This window comes from Ovis aries, chromosome 3 (assembly GCF_016772045.2).
Source record: "Ovis aries strain OAR_USU_Benz2616 breed Rambouillet chromosome 3, ARS-UI_Ramb_v3.0, whole genome shotgun sequence".
In the NCBI taxonomy this organism is placed as follows: domain Eukaryota; kingdom Metazoa; phylum Chordata; class Mammalia; order Artiodactyla; family Bovidae; genus Ovis; species Ovis aries.
In genome coordinates, this window is record NC_056056.1 from 103823229 (window position 1) to 103845881 (window position 22653).

Consider the following 22653-nt stretch of genomic DNA (forward strand, 5'->3'; position numbering starts at 1 on the left):
CACCAGGGCCTGCTCCCGGCCGGAGCGCCCAGCGCCCACCTCGGGGAGCACGGCGTTGAGGCGGTACAGCCAGCCCTCTGCGGTGGCCACCATGTCCCTGGGGGGTGCCTGCTTGGCCTTCTGGGCCAGTTCCTGCAGAAGGAGGCGGCGGAGCTTCCACCTGTTCTTGTCCAGGTCGGTGGCTTTGGGCTGACTGGTCATGCAGGGCAGCGGCCGCCTGTGGCCAGAACCGGAGGAGCGGGGGCTGGTCTCTGTCCCATCTCACCTGCTCACCACCCACCCACCCTCAGTGTCCTCCCTGGACCGGAGAGCTTTCCCTACTGGTTGACCCAGCTGACTGCTCCTCTGAGACCAAGTCAGCCGGAACAGCTGGTCGACCTGGTGGACCGGCCCGCAGACACAGAGTGCAGGCATGGCGAGGGGTAGGGAGCCCTGCCCGCCCTCCTCAGGAAGCACGCTCACTGTGGGCCTGGCCCTGGGTTCCCATACCTCCTGCTCTGGTCCCCCCAGCCCCCACGGTGTGCCAGGCCCATGCTCAGGACCTCCTCGTGGACAGAGGTGTGAGCTGTGAGAGGAGGGCCAACCAAACCCAGGGAGGAGGTGATCTAAGTGGGCTGCAGGCCCAAGAGAAGCCTTACAAGGGCTCTTCCAGAACAGGCAGAAGCCTGACGAGGGCCTTGAGGCGAGGAGTGATGGAGGAGAAGGTGTGGGCTGGGATGTGCAGGGCTTGTCTGGACAATGGAGAGAAGCTTGGTTTGATAGGAGCATCAGGCGTGGATGTAGAGGGGACAGTGATGAGAGGAGAGGTCCTCTCCTCTCCTTTTGGGGGTCCCTGAATGGCAGAGGAGCAGCTCTGTCGTTTGGAGAGGGATCTGAGCTTATGTTTCCTGTGGAGGCAGGGGTGCGGGAGGGAGGCGGGAGGGTAGCTGTTCTGCAGGGTCTGGTCTGCGCCCCAGGCCTTGTGTGGACTCGGTCTAGCTCAGCCCTAGCCCCAGGGGTGGGTGCCCCCTGCCCCTACTTGCAGTCTTCCACCAGCTCCCTCAGCAGTCTCTCCCACTGGGGAAGCAGAGCCGGGTCTCTCGGATTCCTCATGGACTTCAGGGTGTCCAGATTGGCCTTCTGCCCAGCAGGAGAGAAGCAGTGTGTGAGTGTGGGGCTCCCCTGGGACAGGCTGATTGGCCTAGGATGCTTTCAGCCAGGGCTTGGGGACCTTTGAGTTGGTGACAGACAGGGAAGCCTGGCGTGCTGCAGTCCATGGATGGTCACAGAGAGTCGGACATGACTGAGCGACTGAACTGAACGTAGGGGTACCCTGGAGGTGTCCATATCCAAAACTGTCACATACCATTGAAGGCTAGGATTCCCTCCCGACTACCCTACAGAAAAAATGGGTGGCAGGAAGAAGCCAGGATGTAGCAGGACCATGGGTCACAGGGAAGGGGTCACAGGGTCTTGACCTCAGGCTTCCCTTCTGTTGGTGCGAGAAAGTCACATCTAAGGTGGGGGAGTCAGGGGGCTCTGCTGCCTAAAACTGCTCAGCGGCTTCCCCCCTCAGATCACCTTTTGTTATCTGACCCTTCCCAGCTCCGCTGGTCTTATTTCCTCATCACCTCCATACCCCAGCCAACCATGAACTTCCTATCACTACGGCTTTGCCCAGTGTTCCTTTCTCTGCACCCCCACCACTGACCCCAGAAAGACTCTGTTTAAATGTCATCTTTTCCAACAGCTCCTCTGACTCTCCCCTCTTCATCTTACCTGTCCCACCTGAGTCTGTCTGCCCCTGTGGCTCTTAGCACCTGAATCTCCACTGCAGCCCTGCTGCTCTGTGCCCTAACTATTGCATGTCCGACTTCCCTGCTGGGGTCTACGCATCTTCGTGTCTTTGGTGCTTCTGTCTGGCCCCTCAACTGGTGTGGAATGCATGAGAGAGTGGAGTGACCGGATTCCTAAGGCTGCGGCTCATTTTCCCTCATCTCCCATCAATGGCCTGGGTCCTGGGACTTCCCTGGTGGTCCAGTGGCTAAGACTCCATGCTCCCAAGGCAGGTGGCCCGGGTTCCATCCTTGATCAGGGAACTAGATCCCATATGCCGCAACTAAGAGTTCACATGCTACAACCAAAGACCCGGTGTAGACAAATTTAAAAACCAAAAAACCAGGGGTCCTTCCCTGGCCCCCTCACTCCCCTGCCCACACGACTCACCAGGCGATCCCGCGTGAATTGGAGGAGGTTGAGGCAGTTCATACGGAAGCTGACGTCCTCCCAAAAGGAGGTCACGGCCACGACGGGCTTGGTGTTGTACCAGGGCACGTAATGGTAGATGTTCCCTGAAACACAGAGCCACGTGTGTGGGGAGGGGGTGTCTGAGGGACATCCCTTGCCGTGTCCGCTCTCAGAGGACCTTCCCTGGGCCATTCCATTCCTCTACAGGGTGATCTGCTAAAGCATCCCAACTGGACCCCTCCCGCTGGAGGGTAGGCTGAGGGCCAGTTCAGGATGGATATGCTTTGATGAGCACAGCTGGCCTAACGGGGCCCTCACGGTGCTCCATGTCACTTGGGCTCACAAAGTCCCCAGTTCACAGGTGGGAAAACCCAAGCTAGTGATGGGAAGTGGTTTCCCTGCGATGGCTCAGCCAGGTAGTGTGATGCAGGCATTCAGTTCCAGAGCCTGTGCCCCTAACTCAGGCGAGATGCCAAGGCCCAGGTCTGCCTTGAGGTGGGGTCTTCCTTGGGTGTCAGGAGGCAGAGGAGGAGTGGGCCCTGGGTTCAGAGACCCAGAGTTTGGTTAGGCTGAGCAGACACCTGACATAAAGGGCCTGCTGGTGCAGAGGAGTGGGGTGGAGGCGCAGGCGTGGTCAAAGGCCAGTGATGGGCCTGGGAGACTAGGTCCCCTGGCCATGATTCTTATTGAAACAAGGGCAGGGAAAGCTAGATGAAACACATGGTATTCTTTTTCTGAAACATTTTGCTGAGTTGAAATAAAATCCACAAGAAACCGAAAATAAAGTCAAAGCAGAAAGTCTGTGAGGCAAGTGGAAGCAAAGTAGACATTTGTCCTCTGAGTTTCTGGAAAATCTTGGAGAATTGGCTGTTCTCTGTGACAACTGCCAGGGCCCAGAGGTCAGGAGAGACAGCTGAGCACCATCTGAGGTGGGCGGTCCAACAGGACACCCCTGTGAAACAGGTTGAATTGCGTCCCCTATGAAGCTATGTTGGGGATTTCCCTGTGGTCCAGTGGTTAAGAATCTGCCTTGCAATGCAGGGGACTTGGGTTTGATCCCTGGTGGGGGAACTAAGATCGCACATGACTCGGAGGAACTAGAGAGTCCCTGCACCACAACAAGAGACCCTACGTGTCTCGACAAAGACCCGACACAGCCAAATAAATAAATATCTTTTTAAATCCAGAAATCAAAAGAAAACGAAAGAAAGGTTAAAAAATAAAAAGTTAAAAACCAGACAAAACTAATTGTCAGTTAGGAGGACAGCAGCCCTTGGTGTGGGTGGGGGCTGGCAGGTTCAAGGGGCCCCTGGGATGTTGGGATTTTGTTTCACAGTCTGAATGCTTTTATGTGGCTATGTTTGCTTTGCAATAATTCATTGAGCTGAATACTTTGGCTTGTGTACTTTTCCATAGATGTGTTATGTTTGAATCAAAAGTCTATTCAAGAATTATAAAAAAGAAACAACACTGGGATCAAAAAAGACAAAATACATAAAATACAGTGTGTCAGTGGTGGAAAATGCTATGGAGAAGGATGATGTGGGAGAGAGCGAGGGAGCTGCCAGAAGTTTTTAATAGAATAGTTACCTACGGCTTTTCCTAGAAGATCTGGAAGAAATTACGCAGAATGCAGCCCAGAGAGATGAAAAATACAGAAGGAAGACTTACAAATGTGTGGAACAGCATGAGAAGTTCCACAGAGGACAGAGTAAATTTGAGAAGGAGCTAGAAGAGAGAAGGGTAAGAGGTCATTTTCAAAGGGAAAGCATCTTATAATTTTCCTGAATTGTTGGAAGGACGCCAGTTTCAGACCCTCGCACTGCGTGAATCACAGGGATGATGAATAAACAGATCTAGGACTGGGGCTCTCAATGGCAATTTCCTTCTGCTGCTCCTGGACAGCAGACAAAAGCAACAAGGAGAAGGGAAAGAACTCCATTTTCAGCAAAACAAGGAGGCAGATACAGTCTGCAGGCTCAAAATATACATAAGGGCTGCCAGAACCAGCTGTGGGTGCCTGCGGAGCTGTGAGGGTTGAAGGGTGACAGAAGTCACCTGGGGGTGGGGCTGAACGGCAAGACAGACAGCGGGAGCCACGGCTGGATGGGGGCAGAGCGCAGCTAAGAAACACCCCCGGAACGAAGCCAGGACTCAGACGAGGGTGCGCGAGCTGGCAAAACTCACAACAGGAATCGAAGAGAAAACCAAACCATTACAGGAAGGAAGACGGCATGAAAGGAAGCCCAACAGGGGTTAGACTCAGCAGACAATCCAGCGGGAGGCAAAGAAATAAGAAGGGCACCCAGGGGACCTCCCTGGTGGCCCAGCGGCTAATACTCTGTGCTCCTGATGTTGGGGGCCCAGGATTCAACCCCTGATCAGGGAACTAGATCCCACATGCCACAATTAAACATTCAGCATACCTCAGTGAAGACTGAAAATCCCATATGCTGCAACTAAAACCCAGTGCAGCCAAATAAACAAAAGTAGACATAGAAAAAAAAAGGAAAATGGCCAAAATAAGATAGAAATAAAGAGCCAAAAAGGATCAGGGAGAAAATGACGGATGCAGAAGAACAAGACGGATGCAGAAGAAAGTAAGGAGAATTAAGCCCATAAATGGGACCCCAGTAGTAGAAACCCTGAACGATGGAACAGTATTTAAAAACGCAATTTAAGAAAACCCACCTGGAAAAAGGATAATCTTCTTAACAAATGATTGAAAAACTGAGTACTCATATGAAAATTATTGATAATTCAGAAGGAAACATAGGGACCTTCCCTGGAGGTCCAGTGCTTAAGACTCTGCAATTCCACTGCAGGAGTCAGAGTTCGATCCCTGATCAGGGAACTAAGATCCCATATGCTGTGCCAGGGCCAAAATAAGAACCATACAGCTCAACGTAAGAATGAAACCTGTAAAATTTTTAGAAGAAAAAGTAGAAAATCTTTATGACCTTGAGTTGGGCAGAGTTCTTAGACATGACACCATGAAAGAAAAAAAAAACTGAACTTCCGTCAGTTGAAAATGTTTGCTGTTCAAAAGATACCATTAAAAAAATGAAAAGACAAGCCACAGACTATTTGCAAATCCTATATCTGATAAGTATTTGTATCCAGAACATATAAAGGACTCTTACAACTCAATAATAAGACAAACAACCCAATGGAAAAAATGGGCAAAGACTTGAATTAAACATATAAACAAAGAAGACACATGAATGGCTAAGAGCATATGAAAAGATGCTCAGTGTCATTTGATGTTAAGGAAATTCAAATTAAAGCCACAGTAAGATACCTGGCCATAATAATAAATAAATAAATAAACCACAGAGAGGAAGAAAATATTAGCAGAACCTATCTGATAAAGGAATTGTATCCTTGTAAAAGAACTCCTGCAATGTAATAATATAAAAAGACAAAGGATGAAAGATAGGCAAAAACCTGAACAGCCCCTTCACTAAAGAAAGATATGTGAGCATGAAAAGATGCTCAGTATTATTAGTGATTAAAGAAATGGAAATTAAAATGAAGGGGAATTCCCTGGTGCTCCAGTGGTTAGGATTTGGTGCTTTCACTTGCAGGGGCCAAGTCCCGCCCCTGGTCAGAAAACTAAGATCCCACAAGCCACTTAGAGTGGCCAAAAAAACAAAAATTATGATTAGGTACAATTTCACACCCATCAGAATGTTTCAAATGGTAAAGGCTGACCATACCAAAAGTTGACAAGGACTTTGAACAAGGGAACACATTGCTGTGAGCATGTAAAGTGCTACAACCACCTGGGGAAAATGTTAGGTATTTTAAAACCAATTCCATTGCTATTTACCCGAGAGAAGTGCAAGCTCATTTCCACCAAAAGACTTGTACCAGAATGTTTACAGCAGCTTTGCTCATAATACTCCAAAACTTGAATCAATCCAAATGTCCATAAACAGGAGAATGGATAAACTGTCATAGTCATATAACAGAATGCTATCAGATATAAAATAGAGCCAAATATGATATATGCAACCACACAGATGAATATTTAAAACACTTGTTGCTGTTTTTTAGTCGCTGAGTAATGTCCGACTCTCTTGTGACCCCATGGACTGTAGCCGCTAGGCTCTCTGTCCACGGGATTTCTCAGGCAAGAATACTGGAATGCGTAGCCATTTCCTCTTCCAGGAGATCCTCCTAGACTAGGGCTGGAACCTGCATCTCCTGCGTTGGCAGGCGGATTCTTTCCCTCTGAGCCACCACCTAAAACACTAGGCTGAGCTAAAGAAGCTATAAGAAAAGAAAGGGTACCGTGTGTATGATCTCCTTTACATGAAGCTGCAGAACAAGCGGAACAGATCTATAGTGATAGAAAACGAAGCATTGATTGCCCCCAGCGGCTGGGGAGATTACCTGAAAGAAGGCACGTGGCAGTTCTGTGGGATGATGGAAATTTCTGTCCATGATGCGAATGTGGATGCATTGGGCTGGTCAAAAAGTTTGAGGTTTTCCATAAGATGTTACAGAAAAACCCAAATGAACTTGATTGAGCCAAAATTCATCCAACTCACCGAAAGTCTGTGCATTTTATATTTCACAATACCTCAATTAAAAATGTAAAGCCACCACTAAGAGAATGAAAAGCTTCAAACCTAGAGAAGATATTTAGAACATACTCACATCAGACAAAAGATTATTCCCAGAAAAAATAACGTACAAATCAATACGAAAAAATAGAGCCAATAGTTAATAGTTGGGCTTCCCTCGTGGCTCAGCTGGTAAAGAGTCAGCCTGCAATGCGGGACACCTGGGTTCGATCCCTGGGTTGGGAAGGTCCCCTGGAGAAGGGAAAGGCTACCCACTACAGGATTCTGGTCTAGAGAATTCCATGGATTATATATAGTCCATGGGGTCACAAAGAGTTAGACAACTGAGGATAATAGATAAAAGATATCAATGGACTTTTTGCAGATGAGGAAAGACAGATGTTTGTAAACATATGAAAAGCTGCTCAACCTCCACTTATAATCAGGAAATTGTAGACCACGATCTTATAACATACCCACCAGACTGGCAGGAATGAAAAGGCTAGGCAAGGTCAAGTACTGGTGAGAACACAGAGTAATCAGAACTCTCATGCCACGCTGATTAGAGTGTAATTGGATATAATTACTTTTGCTTTGAATTTCTCTTCCACTCCTGGGTATATAATTTAGAGGAAGTCTTACACTTGTGACCAACAGATATGTACAAGAATGTTCACAGCAACATTATTATTGTAGATAAAAGATAAAACCTCAATGTCTACATATACCACTTAACTTGTGGCATAATCATACAATGGAATATATGCAGATATGAAAATGATCTTCAGTTATACATACCAATTAAAAATTTAATATTGAGAAGAAATGCAGAACAGATGAATATAGACTGAAAGTTTCCATTTATATAAAAATGCAAAAATAGTATGCTCTTTCAGGTAGCATGCATAGGTGGTAAAAATAACGAAGAGAAGCAAGGATGCGATTAACATGAGACTCAGGGTTGTGGTTATTTCTTGGGTAAGTGGATCTGGGAAGAGCATACAGAGAGCTTCTAAGATGCTGAGATAATTTTCTTCCTTTCTAAAAAAATGTTCTGCCTTTTAATCTGGGTATGACCTCATGAGTTCATATTTTATTATTTGTTTTGAACTACTCTTTATGACCAACCTAGATAGCATATTCAAAAGCAGAGACGTTACTTTGCCGACTAAAGTCCGTCTAGTCAAGGCTATGGTTTTTCCTGTGGTCATGTATGGATTGAGAGTTGGACTGTGAAGAAGGCTGAGCGCCGAAGAATTGATGCTCTTGAACTGTGGTGTTGGAGAAGACTCTTGAGAGTCCCTTGGACTGCAAGGAGATCCAACCAGTCCATTCTGAAGGAGATCAGTCCTGGGTGTTCATTCAAAGTCTGATGCTAAAGCTGAAACTCCAATACTTTGGCCACCTCATGCAAAGAGCTGACTCATTGGAAAAGACTCTGATGCTGGGAGGGATTGGGGGCAGGAGGAGAAGGGGACGACCGAGGATGAGATGGCTGGATGGCATCACCGACTCAATGGACATGAGTTTGAGTGAACTCCCGGGAGTTGGTGATGGACAGGGAGGCCTGGCATGCTGCGATTCATGGGGTCGCAGAGTCGGACACGACTGAGCAACTGAACTGAACTGAACTGAAGGTTGGGGAATTAGAGAAGAAATAGCAGATGACTGCTAGTGGGTACAGGGTTTCTTTTTTGGACTGATGAAAATATAAAACTAATCACAGTGATAATGGCACAATTCTGTGAATATACTAAAAACTATTGAATTGTATACTTTTCGTGGATTAATTGTATGGTGTGTGAATTGTATTTTCCCCAAAATAGCTGTTCTTAAAAAAACAGGCAGACAAGTGGGATGCACAGAAAAGCTCTCGAGTGATGAGAGGTGAAGCTGACAGAGAAGAGATAGCGTCTAGAGCCATGGTCCTCAAACTTCAGCATGCCGCCCCTTCCCTGGACAACTTGTTGAAACACAGATTGCTGTTCTGTTTTCAGATTCTGTAGATCTGGGGCGAGGCCAAGAATGTGCATTTCTATCAGTTCCCAGGTGATGCTGCTGGCCCAGGGACCGCACTTTGGGAACCTTACAGTGTCCAGTAAAAGTGTCCAGTGAGCATATATTAGATGAAAAGATGGGTGGGTGGATGGGTGGTTGGTTGGGTGTTCGGGACAGTGGATGGTTGGCAGTTGAATGGATGAATGCATGGATAAGTGGATTCATGGATAGATAGAAGGCGGGCAGCTCTTTTGGGGGAAATACAATTCACACACCATGCAACTAATCCATGCGTGGCTGGATGAGGGTGGTTCAGAGTAGCAGGAAAGAAGATGGGACTGAGAAGCTGTGGTGTGGAAAGCATGGTAGAGAAGGACTTGAAATCAAAACCTAGTCACAGCTCTTGGTATGGACTCACCACCTACTAGCTGTTTGACAGGTGACTTTACCTCCCTGAGGCTCACTTTCCTCACATCTAATGTGGGTTAACAATGTCTACGAATGTCCCTTGGGCTAAAAACCTTAAACGGGCCAACCCAGAGCCCGACACGCGGTGATTTCTCCCTACCCTTCAGCTGGATCTGACTCTTACCATCGTATATCGCTGGGCTGTACTGTGTGGTTGAGACGAGAGGCTTGTAACTCAGGTCCGTCTTGTTTCCATAGTGACCAATGCTGACTTCAAATTGGATCAGGTCCTTAAAGTCAGGCATCATGGTACAGGAAAGGAAGATGACGCACAGCCCATACTTCTGTCGGTTCTGGTGTTTCTAAAACAATAACCCCCAACATCCCCAGCATGAGTCAAGAGATGAACAAAGCTATAGAGACAGGCAGGGAGGCAAGCATAAGGAGCCCTGTTTCTTTCATTCAGTGTGAGCCAGGCCATCCCTGAACTCCTGTCCCTCTCGAAATTCTGCCTTGACTCCCACTCAGGTGGCTGATCAAGGGAAGTTCCTCCCATGACCTCCATCACCTGGCCCCTCCACCCAACCAGCCCTGGTCTTCTCTTCCTGAAGCCAGGCAGGAAGGTCTTCTCCTGGTCCGTCTAGGCTCTGAATTGGCCCGCCCCACCCCTCTTCTTCTGGTCTAAACGCCTGCCTTGGATGAGACTGAGTGGGCGGGACTGTGTGGTAGAGGGTGCGTACACGCACACACCTGCTCTTGGCTTTTCTCAAGCCCCGTCCCCCCACCAGGAGCCCACCTCCTCAGGTCCTCTGTCCGTAACGTGAGCCCCGCTCTCATTTCTGTTGCCAACCTCTGCCCTACCTTTGCATTCTCCCATTCTGTTCACTAACTCAAATCTCTCCTGCCTTAATAAATAACCCTCCCTCTCTCCTCTGAGCCCCTATTTATCTAGGACCTGATCTTGTCTCCTTTAACTTTACAGCCAAGTTTTATTTTTTTGGTGGTGCTGCATGGCACGCAAGATTTTAGGTCCCCGATCAGGACCAGAAATCGAACCATGCCCCCTGCAGTGGAAGCACGGAGTCCTAACCACTGGACTGCCAGGAAAGTCCCTGCAGCCAGCTTTCTATAGCCTTGCCTCTACGCACCATAAATAACTGCTCCCTCCCGCCTTCAGCTTCTCTCCTGACCCAAGGCTGCTGGTGCCTTCCTCATTACCAGCACACACTTTTGGGTCCTCAGCATTTCTGTCTGCCACATTCGGACTGCTCTGCTCTCTCCTTTCTGCAACTCTCCCCTCCAGAGGCTGCCCCAGTGCTCCCCTTTGCTAGCTCCTTCATCTCCCTGCAACACCGACCCCGCCTCCACCCACCGCTTCTCCCTGCAATCTCATAGGCTGTGATTCTCAACGGGATCCAACCTCAGGTCCCTTCTCCTTTCATTTCATCTACTCCCCCAGGGCAATTCCTCCATAATCTTGGGTAGATCCTGGTGTGCTGATGACAAATGTCTATGTCTAGCAGGCTTAGGGACCGGTCCTCGTGGGTGTCTCACAAGCACAGGTCAAAGGTGGGATTCATCATGATAAATGGAATATTTCCAGCCATACTGATAAACAAAACACATCACAGTCATCAGTAATTGCAGCCACCCCTGATGGTGAGCTGGTGAGCCCTGAGGGAACTCAGGAAGGAAAGGCTATCTGCCATCTAGCGCCTACCAGACTGCAGCCACTCCCGATGGTGAACCCTGAGGAAACTCAGGATGTGAAAACACTGACACACCGGCCCCAGACAGGTGAGGTGCATATCAAAGGAATGAGGCCAGACTCTTGCATCTTCCCATACACAGAAAGTACCTAAAGTCCTTAACTTGAGATGTCTGGTTTTCCTTTAACAATGATCTTTCGAGGTTCAGACCACCTGCTCTTTGTTGTAATAGTCCTACATGACCTGGCTCCCCTCTTGCCTCCTCAGAGCTGTTCTCTCAGGGTTGAGATGCTGCCTCCAGGGCCTGAAGTCCTAAACATTCCCCTGAATAAAATATAACTCTCAACTTTTAGATTGTGAATATTTTTTTAAGTCCACAATCATCTCCCCAGACCTTCTTTTCCTTCAGGGAGCCCATGTTGATGTCCAACCCCACCTCCCCACCTGAGGCAGAAGATGGGTACTGGCCTCACTTCTTTTGTCCTGTTGGTCAGTGACTTTGATCATTGTTTCCAAAGGGTCTCTGGTGACAGCTCTCTCCTCTCCAGCTCCCCTGTGACTGTGTCCCCATTTCTCCTGAGTAAGTGGGTGGCCCAATTTTACTTTCATTTAAAGCTATGGTTTTCCCAGTAGTCATGTACAGATGTGAGAGTTGGATCATAAACAAGGCTGAGCTCCAAAGAACTGATGCTTTTGAAATGTGGTGCTGGAGAAGACTCTCAAGAGTCTGTTGGACTACAAAAAGATCAGACCAATCAATTCTAAAGGAAATCAACCCTGAATATTCATTGAAAGGACTGATGCTGAAGCTGAAGCTCCAATACTTTGGCCACCTGATGGGAAGAGCCAGCTCACTGGAAAAGACTCTGATGCTGGGAAAGACTGAGGGCAGGAGGAGAAGGGGGCGACAGAGGATGAGAAGGTTGGGTGGCATCACCAATTCAATGGACATGAGTCTGAGCAAACTCCAGAAGATAGTGATGGACAGGGAAGCCTGGCGTGCTGCAGTCCATGGGGTCACAAAGAGTCAGATACAACTTAGCGACTGAACAACAATATATCTATTTCTGACATGGCTCCTCCTGTCCCTTCCTGCCTCAGTGGTCCTCCTTGGCCTTCAGGAAGAAATGCAGACTCCTTAGAACATCATTTCTCCTTAACTAGATTGCATATCTCTTAAATCTAAACCTTTTCTTTACTGGGTCCCTTGACCTCCTGGGATTTGGCACAGCAGGAAGCCCCCACTGGGGCTTAGTAAAGACTCAGGTAGAGGGGCTTCCCTGGTGGTCCAGTGGTTAAGACCTCACTTTCCCATGCAGGGGGTGTGGGTTCAACCCCTGAGTGGGAGCTAAGATCCCACATGCTCTGTGGCCAAAACATCAAAATGTGAAACAGAAGTAATATTATACAAATTCAATAAACACTTTAAAAATGGTCCACATCAAAAAATTCTTTAAAAAAAGACTCAGCTGGATTGAGGAAACATCCCATACATCCAAAAAGTGCATTCCACTCCTGACCAAGGGCTTCTTGCAATGTCAGAGATGGGACCCACAGGAGACTAGAGGCAGGTACAAGGGGTCTTTCTTCCTGGGTTACCTGTCTCCTGTGGTTACCTCTACGCTGATCACATCTAGGGAAAGATCCTTCATCTTAGCTTCTTGACGGGATTTGACATGGGTGATTAACTCCAGGAAGACCCGGCCTCGATAAGCTAAACCGTCCTTGACAATGTTGGGAATATTCTAGGGTAACAGGAAGGAAAACAGTAGGAAAAGGAATGAGAGAAGAAAAGGCAGGAAAAGTCTTTTCTGAAACCTTTGTGGCAAAGACAGGGTTGTTCTGTAACTTTCTGCCTTGGGCTGACCACAGTCCCAGGGAGGAATTCCAGAAACTCCAGTCACGGCCATGCCTGGAAACCTCTGGGCCCTGAGCCCTCTTCCATACCTGAGGCCTCCTCTTCCTCTTCATTCATTCTATCTCCAGGCCCACCAAAAGTGCCCTGGTCCTGTAAACTCTTTTAGCTTGGAGGGGCCTGTGGTAACTATTAAATTATCCCAGGCTGGCCAATCAGGAGAGGCCCTGCCCCCTTGGCAACAGTGATTGGTCCAAGGGGAGCACACATGACCCAGGAAGGCCAATCAGAATGCTTGCTTGGCCTTCCCAGTTAGAGGCTACCATGGCCCTGTCCCCATCAGGGAGGCCAGACTGTGGTAGAAATGAATGAGGCCCAGGAAAGAGCAGCAGAGATGAGAGATGGAGTGAGTGTGGGAGAGGCTCCTAAAGGCACTGAGGTCCTGGTTTCCGAGGCTCTTCCTCACTCAGAGGCCTTCCCAGCCCCATTCTCTTCTTTTGCCAATTGGCTTTCTGGTGTTTAGTGCCATCCTCTCCCTTTTTTAAAAATTTTTACTGGAGGATGGTTGCTTTACAATATCGTATTATTTTATGCTGTAGGCAAACTATATATCCCCTCTTTTCTGGCTTTCCTCCCCAATTAGGTTACCACAAAGCACTGGGTAGAGTTCCCTGTGCTATACAGTAGGGTCTCATTAGTTACCTAACTCATACACGGCAGTGTAGATACACCAATCTCAAAATCCCAATCCATCCCGCCCCCCTTATCACCAGCGTTGAGTAACCCAGTGCTTTTCCACACTTACCTGCGCTGCTTCTTTTGCTGCCCATGGCCTTTCCACCTGCCCAATCTCTTACCTGAGGTCTCATCTCAATGCCCCTTCCTTAGTGAATGCCCAGAGCACTCCATCTGCTCCTTTCTTGGGTCACAGCACATGCCCCGGGCTTATGTGGCCCTTTGTGTACAGGCTTCGAGTCCTCTACTGGAGCGTCATGGACAGAAACCAGGGCCTGGCCCTCCCCCGGCATCTCCCAGGCCCTGGTGCCTGACACGTGGTTGATTTCACCTCCACTATTCCCTAGAGCCGACATAAGAAGCTTACAGGGTCTTCTTCCTTCATCCTGAAAGGGGCCTTTTTACCCCCATGGAGAGTCAAGAAGCTGGGGCCAAAGCAGGGTAGGAAACCAGAGTACATTCCTGCAAGGGGAAAGGGGTGAGAGAGGGCGGGCCTGGGTGGGAGCGATGCAGAAGGCAGGGCATGGGGGGCTTGCTTGCCTTCTATTTCAGCTCCAGTGGACGAGATCTGGTTGAGGGACAGGCTGACCGTCCCGATCTCATCATTGCACCTGTTCCTGGGGCTGGAGAGAAACACACCCTGCAGGTGGAGTCCCCAGCCCGGTTCTAATGTCCTCCCCCCTGCTGGGTTTTCCGGTCTCCACCCAGTTGCTCACCAGTCCAAGACTCTGAACTTGACGTAGCTGGAGAGGCAGGGAAGCTGCAAAGGGCAAGTGAGAGGGGCAGTGGGTGCCTGCCCAGATGGCCTGGTCTTTGCTGAGACTGGGAGCAGTTGGGAAGTCCTGAGTCTGGGTCAAGGTTTGGCTTTGTTACCAGGGAGCCCAGAGGGACTGACCACTGAGGCTTACAGACCTTTAGCTGGGGGCTCCCCACTGTATAGGCCCTTTGCAAGGGCCTGGGGAAGGCCTTGAACTGTGTCCCACAATCATTTTATATTCTCATTCTTAAACATGGTCCCTCATTGTATCAGCTCCAGGGTCTGCAAGGTGTGGGTCTACCCAACTGTGGAGTCCATGACTGCGGTCCTTACATGGCCCTTCAGTCTGGAGGCAGGTTTACCAAGCCATCTCATGGGGACATTGTGGGCCTTGAAAGACTTCCTCACATTTAGCAGTTAACCTTTATTTACTATTTAAATCAAAAAAAATTTTTTTTGGCCACTCAGGGTGGCTTGTCAGATCTTAGTTCCCCAACCAGGGATTGAACCCAGGGCCCGAAGCAGTGACAGCACAGAGTCCCAACTGCTGGACCACCACAGAATTCCCCGGCAATTCATCTCTAAACAGCAGGACATCTGTCTCTTCAGGGAGTAACAATAGCTGCCACTCTGGGGAGGGTTTCCATTGTCCCCAGACTGTCCTGAAAGTCTCTGCGGATCACCTCAGTGACCCTTACCCCCAGCCCCAACAACTCCAGAAGCCAGGAGCTGTAATCATTCCCATTTTCAGCCAGGAACGCCGAGGCACAGAGAGGCCACATCCCTGAAGTTCCTGTGTGCTGTGCAGAGCCCTGCCCACTCTGCCATAACCCAGCAAGGTATGACTGTCCTTGACTGAGGGGGACTGAGGCCCAGAGAGGGACAGAATCAGGATGGAACCCAAGCTTCTGAGTCTTATCTCTGCTCTGTCCTCAATTATAAAAACAAAAAGTCGATGTAGAAAACACAGCTGTTGGGGTTGAGGCCTGAGTGGGCCCTGCATCCTTGCACATCCCTTGTTCTTGGGGCGTGGCTGGGGGGTCCTCTGTTCTCCACTCCCCTTGTCCTTTGCCCCTTGCCGTGGAGGCTGAGGGTCAGGGGAGCAGGGGAAATAAAGGCCTTTCCAGGGACTTCCCTGGTGGCCCAGTGGCTAGGACTCCATGCTCCTGATGCAGGGGGCCCGGGCTCAACCCCTGGTCAGGGTACTAGATCCCGCATGCCACAACTAAGATCCAGTGTGGACAAATAAACAAATATTTTAAAATACATATAAAGAGAAAGGGCTTTCCCACTGAGCAGCTGCTTAGTAAGCCATGAGATCACCCTGCTTAAGGAAGGACACTGGAAGTGGAGAGAGGGGGGCCCTTGGGCACCCAGGTCTTCCAAAGCACCCAACCCTACAAATTGATGGAACCATATTTTCATCCATCTTTGAGAATTCTCTTCCCCTTTCCCAGTTCTTTGTTTTGATTCCCCTTCTGTCTGCGGGCCCCGGAACTGCTAACTGGAACAGACCATTGTCAGCAGTGCCCCCTGCAGCCTGCCTTGCTCGGGCCCTGACCAGCTGGTCTCAGATGCCACTGACTGTGCAGGTGGTCATCTTGCCACTTCACAGGGAGGTCCAGAAGCCTGGCGACAGGCACAAGGGCTTCTCTGGTGGTCCAGTTGGTAAAGAATTCGCCTGCCATGCAGGAGACTGCCTGCAATGCAGGAGACCCAGGTTCGATCCCTGGGTCAGGAAGATCTCCTGGAGGAGGGGCATGGCAGCCCACTCCAGTATTCTTGCCTGGAGAACCCATGGAGAGAGGAGCCTGGTGGGCTACAGGCTATGGGGCTGCAAAGAGTTGGACATGACTTAGTGACTGAACTGCCTGCAATGGTCAGGCCGCCCCCCAAACAGCCCCAGCTCTAGAGAGAGACTGCATCTACAGGAAATGGGTGAGAGTCTGGGGGTATTTGGACATCTTCAAACATGGGAAGGCCTTTTTCAGGGATGGGGAGGCCTGCCCCTTCCCCACTGTTTTCTGAGCCCGGAGGAAGCTGAACATGAGAGAGGACGTCCAAGGCCTGAGCATCCACAGAGCATCCGAGGATTCCTGTCCTGAGCCTCATCACAGCCAGCACAGGGGGAGAGAGCAAGGGCACAGGAAGGACTAGGTCCTTCTTTAAGAGTCTAGAGAATCACCCAAGAAGCTAGGGATGGAGAGAAATGGTTAAAAATGCTGACTCACAGAGAGGTAGATGGAGACGCTTCTGGGAGAAGCAGGGCGAAGGAGCCACAGAAAGGCAGAGGGGAATCTCCTTTGCTAACGCCACATCACACAAACGTAAGGTAAGTTGGTGGTGGCGGTGGTGTTGAGTCGCTGAGCGGCGTCCAGCTCTTTGTGACCCCAGGGACCGCAGCGCGCCGGGTTCCCTCTGCCACCCTCTCTCCTGCCTTCAGTCTTTCCCAGCATCAGGGGCTTTTCCAATGTAAGGTTTAAGGGCAGCGAAACACTCTCTGGGTGGCCAAGCGAGTGCCACACAAAGTTCTACACACTCACACCAGGGTGCTCGAGTCCTCTCTCAGATTGCTGACTCTTATTTCACACACAGTTTTTACAAGCCTGGCATGGAGTCAAAAGTCAGTCAAAGCTCTCTCAGGGCTTGGAGAAAACTGGCATCCACACTGCTGACAGGTGACTGAGAAGGGCTAAAAAGCTGTAGAAATCAGACTAAAAGCCCCACCATGTTGAGATCATTTATATAGTAACAAACAGCCCCACACTGCACATATCCCAGTACATAACTATGCTCTTGTAGTGCCTCTAAAGCCATCAACAAAGAGATATAATTATATTCAGGGCACTTTGCTTAGAAGATAAGAAAATGCATAGTACAATTTAGAATGAGTCTTGAAAGTTTTTTTTTTTTTTAACTGAAAGGGCATGTTTAAGCTCTCTGGAAAATTTAGTCTTAGGGCCCATTCATTTCACTTTTTTTCTAACCTGAACTTGATCACTAGTTGAAATCTGGGTCATTTATTGGTTTCCCTTTATTTTTGGCTTCACAGCACAGCTTGCACTTGCAGGATCTTCCTTCCCTGATGAGGAATCGAACCCAGACCATCAGCAGTGAAAGCGTGGAGTCCTAACCACTGGACCACCAGGGAAGTCCCCCATTCATTTCAAGTAAGGTTCACTCTCATATGTCCTGGGCTTCCTCGTGCCCCTATAAAGCAGAACCCCTTGCCCCTCCCACCCCTAACTTCCATCTCATGCCCTTTACAAAGACCCCTTCAGTTTGTGGGGGGGGTGAGGAAGAGAAAGCGTGATGAAAAAGCAATACCTGAATCCGGAAGGTCAGGATCTGGTTCCATATCGGGCTCTCGGTTTGGGTCTGCACATTTGTCTTGAGCTGGGAATATCCCAAAGAAATATCAGTCCAGCCTCCCTCCACTGGCCTCACCTCCCAGCCCTTCTGGTCCAGCCCATGGGTGGACCCTGATTGCAGCACAGAGCTGGTCATGGGAGTCCCTGGTCCAAAGACACTTTGACAACTTCTCATCAGCTACAACTTCAGTCCTTTGAGTAGCTATCTAGATCCAGACTCCTTCACATTTTCCCTCAAATCAGCTTTCAATTGATTTAACTTTGAAATAGAGGGTTACTAACTCTATTATGAGTGCAAACATGTTGCTTTTGTTAGAGAAATTCTAAAATCCCAACAAAAAGTCAGCAACAATGATATTGATGGCATACTCCTTTTCAAAGTATCACTTGACTTAATTTTTAACCCTAGCCTTATTCTGAGCAATCATGTCGGTAAAATCAAGGGTTAATTGGACTGGTTAAACTTTTTCATACACTCTAAGAAAAATATAGAAATATTAACATTTCTGAAAATCTGTGTGCCTCTCCCACCCAACAGTATCTCACCTATTTCCAGAGTACCAAACCACTCACTGGGAAATAGGTACTCAGTATGGTGCTCTTAAAATACGTCCACACACTCTTTGGTATGCTCCCCTTCAAAAGGTGGACACTAATCTCCCTCCCCATTTGTCTGGGCTAGATTTAATGACTTCTTCTAACAGGTAAGATATGGTAGAAACGATGCTCGATGAATCTTGAGACAAATCTACTTCATTTCAGCCCAGAATTCCCCAAATTTGAAGACAGGGTCCTTTATTTTTTCTTTTGCCCATGACATCCATCAGCACACTTTGGAAAATGCTACTGTGTGTTCGGAGAGCTTCAGGGAATGTTGCCCTGGCCCAGAACCTCCCATGTCTAGATGCAGAGACTGAGGTTCAAGGGGCTCAGTGCCAGTTTCAATGGGGGCACTTGGGGACTCGTCTCGTTCACTGGTCCACTCATCCGTGCATTTCGATGTTTGGTTTTCGGTGGGCGTCTTCTCCCCTCAAGGCACTGGGTACAGCTCTGGGACACGGGCCGACTAAGCCACAGCCTCCACCTTCACAGAGACCCTCCCTGGTCCCACGAGATCTCATCGCTCATAAATGGGACGTGACTCCTGGCATCCTGGCCTCCGACCCAGTCGTTTCCTCCTTGCTATTTTTTTCTAGGTGCCAATGTCTCTAAGCTTCAGATCGTTGTTATGCTTACCTTTTCCCCAATTAGTTCCACCTCCAACGCAGGACTCACAGAGTAGTGTTTCTCTAAGAATAAGAAGTTACAAGATTTCTGCGGCAGCATTATTTTTTCAGGAGGAAGAGATGGAGAAGAGACAGGACCTCCTAATGAAGACCCTCCCTCATAATTGTTTCGTGCCCCCTGGGCAGACCCCTCCCACTTTCACTCTGTTCCCCTGAGCCACCGTGTGCCCTGGCACACAACGGGGGTGGGGGCTGGCACAAGGAACCTGGACTATGGGCATTAAGGACAGGTCAGGGGCACGTGGCCCATTTTAAAGGCGCCTTCATAAAACCATTCTCAGTGGGTTTCAGTCTTCCCCTCTCCCCACCCCAAATCTTCAGGTCAAAATGGAACTGGGGAGCCCAGTGAGAAACCAAGGTGGTCCCCGGTAGGGAAACTCAGGCCCACTCCCTCCCCCGCCCCGACTGACTGAGGTGGAGGTCCTCGGCACAGTAGATGAAGAACTGTAAGTAGGCTATGCTGATGGGCACCACCGACGACTTGAAGATCCGGGTGTCCGTGTCCTCAACCCTATAGATCAGTTTTTTATCGACCTGGAGAGACCAGAGAGCTGATAGGGTTAGAGTCACAAGGAGGTCACAGGCCACCAGATTTGGCTGGCTGGTTGGGGTGGGGGTGGGCAGCCTGGGAGTGACACAGTGGACAGAGGAAAGCATGTGAAGAGCAGCGGCTGCTTGCGGGCTGGGGGGCGGTCACCCACGGAAGCAGCCAGGGTAAGAAGTGTTCCTGAGGTGTCGGGGGGCAGCCTCACCGGGGCCTGGTCTCCCACACCGAGGGCACAGATGGTGACTTTCAGGTAGCCTCTCACACCACTGTTGGGTTCGTTTGGCTGGCAGAGGCCAAGCCATTTCCTCAGGAGTGTGTGACCTGGAGAGGCAGAGGGCCTGTGGGAGACGAGCCTCCAGTTCCCCCTGTCTTCCCTGGAACCAGTCTTTGCTTCTGCAGTGGGCGCAGGTGTGTGGGAAAGTCTCTCATATATTCTGGTTTCCACCCAGGGGCAGAGGGAAATGGGACTCACTTCTTTGTGCTTAGCCATTCAGTTGTGTCCGACTCTTTGCAACCCTTTGGACTGTAGCCCGCCAGGCTCCTCTGTCCATGCAATTTTCCAGGCAAGAATACTGGAGTGGGAAGCCATTTCCTACTCCAGGGAATCTTCCCAACCCAGGGATCAAAACTGCACCTCCTGCACTGGCAGGCGGATTCTTTACCCGAGGAACCGTTGGGGAACCCGTAAAGCACAGTATCATTAAGCAAAAGCCGTGAAGTACAGTGAAATGTTGTCAAGTACAGAAACTAACTCACACCCTACCCCCCCACCGTGTGTTGAATACACAGGAATTGTGAGATGATTTCAGCAGCTGACTGGTTTTTCCCGGAAGACACTCACAGTTCCAACAACGGTTACCTACCTGGACAGTTGTAGATGAACCCAATATCTGTCTGAAAACACAGGAGTAGAGAAAGGATTCGTTAGGGCCTCCAGCCAAGATCTGTAATGACCAACCAACTTGATGACAATTCATGTACTTTGTTGTTGCATTGCTAAGTCGTGTCTGACTGTTTGTGACCCCATGAAACTGCAGCATGCCAGGCTTCCGGGTCCTTCACTATCGCCCAAAGTTTGCTCAAACTTATGTCCATTGAGGCAATGAAGCTATCTAATCATCTCAGCCTCTGCTGCCCCCTTCTCCTCTTGCCCTCAGTCTTTCCCAGCATCAGGGTCTTTTCCAATGAGTCGGCTCTCATGGACTTGTCCCGCCCTAGCTCCTTCCATCTTTACAGCAACCTGGAAGTTGGCCCATTGTAATCTCTACTCTACAGAGGCAAATGTTGAATTTGAGCCAAGAGCCCCAAATCTTAACAACTAGTAAGTAAGGTTTGGATTGAAAGGACCCTTGATCACCACCAGCACTGCTAACAGACACAGCCTTGTTCTTCCCTATGCCTGTGTGGAGGAAAGTGTTCATCCCATCCTGGGGAAGAGGACAGTTGAGGAGCTGGCCAACTGACTAGGGGTTTTCCTCTTTCCCTGGGAGATAGATGTTCTGTTTGTTTGTTTTGATGTGGACCACTTTTAAGGTCTTTACTGAATTTGCAACAACACTGCTTCAGTTTTGGGTTTGGTTTTTTGACAGTGAAGCCTGTGGAATCCTAGCTCTCCAACTAGGGGTCTAACCTGCATTCCCTGCAATGGAAGTGCAGAGTCTTAACCAGTGGACCGCCAGGAAAGTCACTATGTTCATCACCTTGATGGTGATAATGGTTTCAAATACAATGGTTTCAAAAATGTATCAAATTATACATTTAAAATGTTTATATATTATTGTATGTCAATTATATCTCAATAAAGCTGGAAGAAAACAAACCGAAACAAAACTTATTCACCTCTAACGGGCAATAGATCTAGGCAGTGATCATCAATAGCTGTTAACAACAAAGAAAGAGACCGGCAGTCATTCTGTGCCTGTAGGTGATGTCATCTTGCCAAATAATTGACCTAAGTCTGATCCAGCCTCTAGATAGCAAATACCTGGGCGGAGGATCATGAGATGTGAGCCGCTGGAGGTACAGTCAGCAAAATCCAGACTGAGGGAAAACTCTGCAGGACAAACTATACAGTTGCTTCAAGAAATAAACGGCCAGACTTCCCTAGTGATCCAGTGCTGAAGAATCCGCCTTACAATACAGGGAACACGGGTTTGATCTCTGGTTGGGGAACTAAGATCTCATGTGCCGTGGGGCAACCGAGCCCATGAGCCACAACTACTGAGCCCTCGTATCACAGTGAGAGTCTGCAAGCTACTCTGGAAGTGCTTGCACGACACAGTGAACATCCTGAGTGCCAAAACTGAGACCTAAGGCGGCTAAACAAATAAATATTAAAAAAAGAAAAAGAAATGCAAAGAAAACTAGGGTGCAGGACCAACTGAATAAAATACACCTAAAAAGACATCTTAATCAACTGCAATATGTGCACTTGGTTTGGATCCAAATCAGAATATTTATAATTATTCAAATCAGAATAAACTGTAGAAGGGATTCATGAGACAATTAGGGATGTTTGAACACTGACTAGATATTTAGTGCTGGCCAAGAATTATAAAGGTGTTTAGATGTTGTCATAGTATTCAATTATGCATAATAAAGTCTGAATGTTTTTGAAATAGGTAATGAAATATTTTAAAGTATAATGATATGTCTGAGATTTGATTCAAAATGTTTAGGTTGGTACAAAGCAATTGCCGTTTCGGACCTTCCATGTTAAATCAGTCATGTCAGACTCTTTGCAACCCCATGGACCGTAGCCCACCAGGCTCTGTTGTTCAAGAGAGTCTCCAGGCAAGAGCACTGGAGTGGGTGGCCATTTTCTACTCCAGGAGATCTGCCCAACTCAGAGATCCCCTACCATTCCAGAATCTCTTAATTCCTAAGCCTGTGCAGCTTCTTTGAGAGTTAGTTGGGGGAGGGGCAGGTTATGAACACTCACATGCTTATTACAAGTTGTGAGAAAGAAACCTTCCTTTGACTTGTCCTAAATTTGCCTTTCCCAAGGGTAGGGCCCTTTCCCAAGAGTTGCCAGATTTAGCAAATATAAATACAGATGCCAGTTTAAATTAGGATTACAGATAAATAATGACCTTTTTTTTTAGTAAACGTAGGTCCCCAGCAATATTTCATGAAGAGCCATGAAATATTGGGGACATATTTACATTTAAAAAGTACCTGTTGTTTAAGA

At 48.7% G+C, this 22653-nt stretch overlaps 1 protein-coding gene across 1 annotated transcript in view; it reads right to left on the minus strand.

Moving 5' to 3' along the window:
* FER1L5 (fer-1 like family member 5) overlaps nucleotides 1-22653 on the minus strand; it is a 53965-nt gene that overhangs the window by 20623 nt on the left and 10689 nt on the right. Inside the window, exons 10-22 of the mRNA XM_042247289.1 lie at nucleotides 20327-20357; nucleotides 19669-19784; nucleotides 19327-19450; nucleotides 18867-18919; nucleotides 17587-17655; nucleotides 14219-14262; nucleotides 14043-14125; nucleotides 13870-13964; nucleotides 12529-12657; nucleotides 9388-9565; nucleotides 2206-2330; nucleotides 1019-1119; nucleotides 40-217 (exon numbers count right to left, since the gene is read on the minus strand). Coding sequence (XP_042103223.1) covers nucleotides 40-217; nucleotides 1019-1119; nucleotides 2206-2330; nucleotides 9388-9565; nucleotides 12529-12657; nucleotides 13870-13964; nucleotides 14043-14125; nucleotides 14219-14262; nucleotides 17587-17655; nucleotides 18867-18919; nucleotides 19327-19450; nucleotides 19669-19784; nucleotides 20327-20357 — 1326 coding nt within the window. The remainder of the gene's footprint in view (nucleotides 1-39; nucleotides 218-1018; nucleotides 1120-2205; nucleotides 2331-9387; nucleotides 9566-12528; nucleotides 12658-13869; nucleotides 13965-14042; nucleotides 14126-14218; nucleotides 14263-17586; nucleotides 17656-18866; nucleotides 18920-19326; nucleotides 19451-19668; nucleotides 19785-20326; nucleotides 20358-22653) is intronic.